The following is an 8,260-nucleotide window of genomic DNA, read 5'->3' as shown; positions in this document are numbered from 1 at the left end:
GCTCCCAGCGGGAAGCAGGGGAGAGCCGCCTCGAGGAAACGGGGTGTCCGGGCTCGTCGGCTGCTGGCACGTGCCCCTCCGAGCGCCGCTGGGCACAGCCATGCCGGTGCTGCTGGCGGGACTCTCCGGAGGGGAACGATCCCAGATCCGGCACTGGCTGTCCCCAGCGCTCCCCAGCCCTGCGGACACGTCCTCCCGCAGCTTCTCCCGCGGGGCCGGCAAGGACCGGGCTGGCCTCGCTGCCGTCTGCTTTTAAATCAAACCAATCGTGAATGTTCTAACGGGCCGTTTTCTTCCCGCGGGCAGGCGCCGTCCGCGTCGTGCCAAGGGCTGGATGTGGGAGGGCGTGCAGGGACAGATCCGGGCCACCCCAGGCTTCTCCCGGCGCTCCCGCGGGGCGATGTGGGCTGTCTCGGCAGGGTGCGGAGGTTCCTGGTCCTTCCGCTTTCCGTTGCTGTTCCCGGGGGGAAAAGGCAGCGGGCTGCGAGGCCAGGGCCAAGCATGTGAAAGGCAGAGCCTTGTTGCCAATAAAACTCCAAACAGTGTCTCAAGAAATCGCTTTCCTAACCTGGAGTTGTTTTTCTCAGGTATTTGGACTTTATTTTTGTGTGTGCCTTTTGTTGTTTTCTCCTTGAGGCGGACCTGGTGGTCCTTAGTTTAACATGACAAATCAAAAAAAAAAAAGAAAACCCACAAAACCCAAACCCAACAACTTGAACTGTGTGGCCTGGCAAGTGTTTGCGGTGGGGCTGGGGGCGGTGAGTCCTTGTTTGGCCTTGTGAGGGGCTTTGGGTAAGTACCCCCTTGTGCCTCAGTTTCCCCATCTGTAAAAGGAGGAGGAGATTCTCCTCTTTGTACCATGCTGGGAGACTCGGTGTCCTCGGAGTTTGCTGTTGGCCAGAGCAGCTTATGGGAGGATCAACCTCCCTCCGTGCTGCTGTCAACAAACCTTTAACCCCCCCAGTCACCTTCTATCCCCTATTAATTACTTTTTAAAGTTCAACGGAGTGGAACAGATATTATTACTTCTGGGCGAGTCTAATCACCTGTATTTGTTGCCCAGGCTTTGTTATAATCGATTGCGAAGGGCTGGCTCTCCAGCTCCTTCCCCTGGGTCTCACCGGGGCCATGCAGCCCCTGTCCCCATCCAGGGTTTGTGTCCCCTCACGGCCGCGTCCCCAGCGCCCAGCTGGGCCCCCGAACGCTCTCCCGCGCTGTGCAGAGGGGTTGGATCGGGGAGCCTTTAGTCCGGGGCAGGAGAGCCCGTCAGCGTTGTTTCTGGCCTCAACGCTGGTGGGAATTGGTCCGGGTTTCGGACTGCCTTCCCTGGCCAGGCCGGATCCTGCTGCAGGCTCAGCGCCCTTTTCGGCGCGAGTGCCCTGTTGTCCTTTGGAAGCCGAGGCTGTTTCCAAAGGGGGGTGACCGTACCCCGATCTTGCAAGGTGCTGAGCATCCCTGTCGCAGGGTGACCCAGGCTGAGGTCCCATCCCGCCCGAGCGGGATTTCTCCTCCCAGCCTGGAAACATCAGCGTGGCTCGGATGAAAGGTCGGGTCCCTGCGGGGAAGGGAGCGGGGTGTCCCTGTGGCCGGTGGCACTGGCGGGTGGCCAGGCTGCGCTGCCACAGCGGGGACCACCCCGCTGATCTCTGCATCTGCAGGAGGCTCGGCATCGCCTCCCGCCCTGCCAGCCCGGGGACTGGGCACCCAGCAGCAGCAGATGGGGTTTCACCCAGATTTTAGGAGCCTCAGGTCCTGCCCAGGACGGAGCAAAAGAGGCAGGGAGCCACTGGAGGGAGTTTATTAACTGCAGGGCTCGTTATTTCTCCTTTAATTATCACCATTAACGCGGCACTGTGGGCTTGCACCGCGATGTTGCATCCATTTGTGGTCCAGCGATCGAAACACGCTTGCCTCCGTCTCGGGCTGCGGAGGAGCAAACCAGCAGCGCTGCTGGCTGGGGAGAGCCTGGCTGGGACGGAGCCAGTCCCCAGTGTCACCAGGGCCAGCCACCGCTGCGGTGACAAGGTCGAGTGCCCGTGTCCTGGCGTGTCCCCGCCGGCTCGCCTGTGTGCCGGCACAGTGCAGCCCCTCTCCCGTCACCCGCTTCAGCGCAGCCTTGTGAAATAAAACACTTCCAGGTGTTAATGGGAGCAAATTCTCCGGTCCCGGGGCTGGCGACGGCGGCTTTTTTCTGCAGCAAAGCTGGGATGTTCGAGGGCTGTAAACACCTTGGGAGGGTTTCGTGGAGCCCAATAACCCAAGAGTGAATTTTCAGCATTTTTTCCCTCTCCTGAATGAAGCCTTTATGGAATCGACAGGGAAAAATTGCACTACATTCCCTTGCCACCCCATTCATGACAATAAACGGTGACCGTATCTGCAATCCTTTTTCTGTTGGATGCGACTGGGGTTTTATTAAAGCGTGGAGCCTGAGGAGCTGCAGTAATGGAGCCCTGAGTGATTCCTGCCATTGCAAATGGGCTAAGTCCTGAGGACAAGAAAATCCAGAGGAGGCTGGAGGAGAGAGGAAGCCCTCATGGTGTGACCGGGGCCACGTTAAAATATGGGCCATATGGGATGAGAGATGGAAAAGAGCCTTGAAGAGAAGCTGATGGGCTGGAGGAGGAGGAGGAAGGGCTCCCCAGTCCCAACTCCGTGCCCGGCTGAGTGGTGCTGGGGACACAGGACAGTGGCTCACGTCCCTCCTACTTGCAGACCCATGGTTTCAAACTGGGCGAGCCAAATGGTCCCACTGGGAGCGGAGCTGCAGCCAGCCCAGAGCCGGAGAAGGGTTTCCAAGTCGCTTAAAACCCAAGGAGCCCCGCTGCGTCTCCTCCCGGCCATTTCTCGGGACCAGACCCCACCCGGGGACATTCGTCGGGCTGATAGGTTTCCCTGGCAAACACTGCGTGCACCGGCCCTGCCACAGCCTTGTCCCCCCCAACCCACCCCTGCCTCGCTCCTCCCGGCACGTGCTGTCTGTGCCGGCCAGTTACTGGCTATTTTGGAGCCTTTTTGGGAGGGGGAAAAATTTTCCAACAGTTCAAGATTTTTTAGGGTTTCTTCCTGGGAGGTGGAAAGGGCCAAACCAAGCACCCGGAGTGGGTCCGGTCCCCTTCTCCCAGGGGATGGGGAGAGGGGAGAGGTCGAGCAGCGACCTCGGCTCCTGGGGACGGCCATGCCACCGATCGCTCGAGGACAAGTGGAGGCTGGCTCTATTTTCTTCCCTTTTTCTGCTTCCAACAGCCCCGGGGCTCTGGGGGGGGGGGGCTGCGCTGCTTCTCCCACCCCCAGCCCCGCTGCAGGGCTGGAGCATCGCCCGGACCCCTGGGCCCGGGGCAGGAGGGGGCAGCTCCCACCAAGGGGGAGCAGCTGGGGGTCAGGGGGCAACTGGGGATAGAAACGGGGGTTGGAGATGGAGGGAGCTGGGGATGAGGACTGGGATGGGGACAGAGATGGGGTTGGGGACAGGGATGGGGACAGAGATAGGGGATGGGGACAGGGATGGGGATGAGGACTGGGATGGGGAGAGAGATGGGGTTGGGGACAAGAGATAGGGGTTGGGGACAGGGATGGGGATGAGGACTGGGATGGGGTGGGGGGCACTGGGAACAGAGAGGGGCTGGGGACTGGGCTGGGGGCTGAGGACGAGGCAGGATCCGCTCCGAGGGGCTGAGCCCTGCGCTGCAGGATGGGGGCACCTGCCCGGGATGGGGAGGGCGATCTGCACCGGGGGGGGGGACACGGGACCGGGACCTGCACAGAAGAGGGGGGAGGCTGCACCTTCTCCCCTGCGGTGGGGTGCACGGGGGGGTGGGGTCCTCCCTCTCCTCCCTCCTGGCCGGCTGGAGCGTCCCCTCCCGCGGCGGGGCGGGCCCGGGGCCGGGGCGGGGCCGGGGCAGGGGGCGGGCGGCCGCAGCGCAGGATGCCGGGTGCCTGGAAGGAGCGCTCCGCCGCCGCGACCATTTGCTGCCTCCTCCTCCTCGTCCTCGTCCTCCTCCTCCTCCTCCTCCGGCTCCTCTCCTCCGCCCCCCCCCGAGCAGGTAACGCCGCCGCCCCCCGGCACCTCCCCGGTCCCCCCCCGCTGCTCGGGGGGACCCTGCCCGGGGTGGGGGGGGGTCGCACCCCGTGAGCAGCCTGCGAGCGGGGCACAAACTTCCCCGGGGACTGAGCCCACCCCCCAGCTGCTGGGATATTTGGGGGGGGGGTTCAGCTGTTTGCGAGGGGGCGAGTGGCTGGGCGGGGGGATGCACATGGGAGCTCCCCGGGAAAGCTGAGCTGGGCGGGGGGGCTCTGGGCACTGCACTCCCCCACTCCCTGCAAGGTCCTCACCCCCCCTGAGCTGCTTGCGAGGCTGTGGGGACCCCCAGGGTGTTGCTCCAGGGGGAGGGACGTGCCCCCAGCCAGGGCAGGGGGACGGGACGTGGGGGGGTAGGGGCAGGGACCCCAGCCATCGCACCCACCCCGAGCCGTGGGACCCTTGGGCCCGGGGCTGCCGCTGACCCGGTGGGAGGCTGGTGGCCCCACGTCCCAGACATGGAAAAACCCCAATAAAAGCACCCCAAACCCCAGAAAAAGCCGCCCTTTCCTCTAACCCAGCTGAACTTCACCGCCTTTGAACCATCCCACATGCAGCCGTGGCACCCAGTGTCCCAGCGGGACCTGGAAACTGGGAGAAAAGTGGTTTAAATCCGCTCCTGCACGGCCAGGAGGGTGCTGGGCAGTGGGCAGGGTTGCCCCAGCCCCGAAAAGTGGGTGATGGGGGGTGGTTGTGACCCTTTCTGCCCCGGCGGCTCCCATCCTGTGCCGCTCCCATCCTTGATCCCATCTCCCCATGAGGCTGGCGCTGGTTTTGGGCCCAAGGTTTGAGAGCAGCGTTTTGTGCATAAAAATCAGTTTAAAAGCAGAAAAAAATAACACAAAAGTTAGCTGAGGGGGGGTCAACCAAGCCGGAGATGACACATGGCATCTCCTTTGCATTGCGCAGCCCATTGCATGTAGACCAAAACATAACCAAGATTGATTTTGCTGGAAAATTTCACCCAAAGCGGGGTGATTTGGGGTTTTCCCTCCTGATTTCTGGGGTTTGCCATTAAATTGCAAACCCAGCCAGGCTGGAAGGAGAGAAGGGTTTTCCAGCCCTGGGTAAAGCAGCACGTCACGGCACAGGGGATGGGTGAGCCCTGGCCCGGGGGGGGGTCGTTCCAGCCCCCCCGGTTGGGCTCAGCGCTGTAGGGTGCCCCCTCGTACCCATCCCCTTGCAGGGCAGGAGCTGGAGGTGGGGATGTGCGAGATCACGGCGCTGGACCGGGACCTGAGCCACCCGCGGCGGACGATCGCCCGGCAGACGGCACGCTGCGCCTGCCGCCACGGCCAAGTCGCCGGCACTGCCCGGGCCAAGCCGGCCTGCGTGGACGGTAACGGCAGCGCCGGGGGCGGGGGGGGTCAGTGCTGCTTGGTGGGGACCCACAGGGGGGGGTGTGTGTGTGTGCAAGGACACGTGGCTGGAGACGCAGGTCCTGGCTGGTGCCCCGGGGCCGGTGGATGCTCTGGCCAGGAGTTGTTGGCTGTCTGACCCTGACAGCCCCATCTCTGTCCCTTTGCCCCTGCTCTGGCCTCTCCCTCTCTTTCCCCCACTTTCTCCCCATAATTTGACCATGGTTCCCTGCGCGCTTCTCTTGTTGTGGGCCCCAAATGGGTCCTGCTGAGCTCATGTGCTGCTTCTCTCCATCTCTTCATCCATCCCTCTGTCCATCCTTCATCCATCCATTCCCCCTCCATTCATCCCTCTGTCTTCCACCCCTTCCCTTGTCCATCCCTCCATCCACTCATCCCTCCCTCCATCCACACACGTATCCCTCCATTCATCTACGCATCCATCCCTCCCTCCGTCCACTCATCCATCACCCCTCTCTCTATCCCTCCATCCTTCCCTCCGTCCTTCCATCCCTCCCTCTGTCCATCCCTCCATCCACCCACCCCTTCATCCCTCCCTCCCCCTCCATTTCTCCTTCCACCTCCACCTCTCCACACACCTCCACCCCCCCAAATATCCCCGTCCCCGTCTCCCCCGGCAGCCCGGCTCGTCGCCAGCCGGCAGTGGTGCGGGATGGAGCCGTGTGAGGAGGGGGAGCAGTGCGCCCTGCTCCGAAACCGCTCGGGCTGGAGCTGCACGAGACAACTGGGACGAATAAAAACCATCACGGTAAGTCCCCCCCCTCCCCGTCCCCTGTGCCCCTGCTCCCACCTCCTAGGAGGGGAAACTGAGGCAGGGCTGGCTGCAAGGGCGGGGAAGGGGAAGGGGTCAGGATGCTGGAGCCTTTGGTGACAGGGAGTACGTATCAATGCCAGGGGTGGTTTATTAGCGGCAGGGAGGGGCTGATGGGGTGGGGGAGAGGGTCCGGTGCCCCCCACGCACCCCCCCGGTTGTGTGTGCTGGGACCCCCCCGCCCCGGCACAGCCCTGGCTCCCCCGGAGTCCGCAGCACCACTCGGCACCCATGAAATATTCCCCCAATATTTTTCCCGCAGGTGTCCTGACAGCGGCCGGCGCGTGAGGACGAGGGGACTCGCTCCAGAGCCGGCGGGACGAGCCTGGGCAGGGAGCGGGGTTTGCTCGGTGCTGCCGTGCAATGGCCTTGACCCCCCCACCGGTGCCCCGGGCCAGCGGAGGGACCAGCCACCCTGGGGACAGTCACCGGGCAGGCGCTGGGTGCTGGGGACTTGCAGGGGAGTTGCAATGTGGGCAGGGTGGCCGGAAGGGTCACTGGGCTCCTGTTTGCCTGTGAAGGGTCCCCCAAGGCCACCGTGCTGAGGAGGAGGAGGAAGAAGAGGCCATTGGGGTCTCAGTTTCCAGCTCCAACCCCCCCCGCGTCGCCCTCCGCACCCATCTGCAGAGCCTGAATTTTGCAGCAGCTGAGCAGCCTCAGTGCCTGGCCCGAATTTGGCCGCCCGTCAGGGTGCCGGAGGGTGCAGGGAGCCGGGTGGGGGTCCCAGGGACAGGGGGTCCCGCTGTGGGTACCCAGGGGCAGCGGGGGGGGGACAGCCCTGCTGCAGGGTGGGGGTCGCGGGGCTTTGCAGGGTGCCTCGCCCCCGCGGACAGGGCTGGGTGCCCTCCGCAAGGGGCTGGCGAGGAGAGAGGCAAAGCCAGCGGCCTTGAGGTGTCCATGGTGCGAGGAAATAAAAGTCTGATTTATTTTACAGCTATGAAACTGTATCATTTCAATTTCTTGGAGGGGGCAGAAATTGGCCCCCTCCAAGAGCTCCAAAGCCCCAGGTCCCCAAATCCCTGCCCCATCCGCTCCAAGCTGCTAATTCGTGGCTCAGCCCAGTTACCTCGATGGGATTTTTGGGATCTGGTTTCCTGGTGCCACTCAAGCGAGGGGCTGGGGGCGATGCCAATGGGGACCCCGTCACAGACGGACCACCCAAAAAAAACCTGTGCTGAGACCCCACACAACTCACTTCACGCCCCTTTGGGCTGCTCCCCCATCACCAAGACATACTCTTCGCCCCACCGGGGTTTGAATTTCTTGGCGTGACTCCTTGCACTCGCTCATCTCCCCCATTTCGGGCCAGGGGGATGAAGCCGGGGGGCAAGTGCCGGGGCTGGGGCCGGTGCGGGCACCGTGCTGCAGCTGGTGTGCCTGGAGGATGCCATTGTCATGGAAACCTTTTAGCCGCAGAGTAATTCAGTAAGTCATAATTTCATTTGTTAAAAGAGGAAAAGATGGGGCGGGAGCGGGAAGCTATTTTATTAATATGTAATAATTTCATCCCAAAATGTCAGCAGGGAAGTTAATGGCAGCGGCTGGGCTGAGGTAGGTCTGCGGCTGCTGTTTTTCGGTGCTTTTCTCCAGAGAAGCAGCTTCCCAGCGTCCCTTCTTGTTGCTAAATCCTCCTTCTCCCCTGTTCCTTGCAACAGGTGGAAATCATAGGGGAAAAAAAGTGAAGAACTCCTTTTTTAATACCTTCACCTACATCTGCAGCTCTCCCTTAGCCAGGGAGCACTGTGCACCATAAAGCCTTCCTAGTTATAGGGCTCCAAATTAAGGTATAAAGGCTTGAAATACTGACAGTAAGACTTACCTAATTTTTTTCTTTTTTTTTCTTTTTTTTTTTCAGTCCCCAAAATAGCTCACAAAATTACAGCACAAGGCATTGTACAGGGGAGGGGCAGGGCGGATTGCAGCAACAGGAGGAAGCACCCGAGTCCCTGGGGATGCCACAGCGGGTGACAGCCGAGGTTGCAGGGTCTTGGG

General features: G+C 62.1%; 1 protein-coding gene across 1 annotated transcript; it reads left to right on the top strand.

Annotated features, from left to right (window-relative positions):
• The first annotated feature begins 3,925 nt into the window (after positions 1-3,925).
• Positions 3,926-6,910, top strand: LOC140643374 (chemokine-like protein TAFA-5). The gene is made up of 4 exons (XM_072845040.1): positions 3,926-4,043; positions 5,265-5,417; positions 6,078-6,205; positions 6,531-6,910. Exons 1-4 carry the CDS (start codon positions 3,926-3,928, stop codon positions 6,537-6,539), a joined length of 408 nt encoding a protein of 135 aa, XP_072701141.1. The 3' UTR covers positions 6,540-6,910.
• Positions 6,911-8,260: the final 1,350 nt, after the last annotated feature.

This window comes from Ciconia boyciana, chromosome 23 (assembly GCF_034638445.1).
Source record: "Ciconia boyciana chromosome 23, ASM3463844v1, whole genome shotgun sequence".
Taxonomy (NCBI): domain Eukaryota; kingdom Metazoa; phylum Chordata; class Aves; order Ciconiiformes; family Ciconiidae; genus Ciconia; species Ciconia boyciana.
The sequence above is the reverse complement of the archived record's forward strand: the minus strand, read 5'-3'. Positions and strand labels throughout refer to the sequence as shown.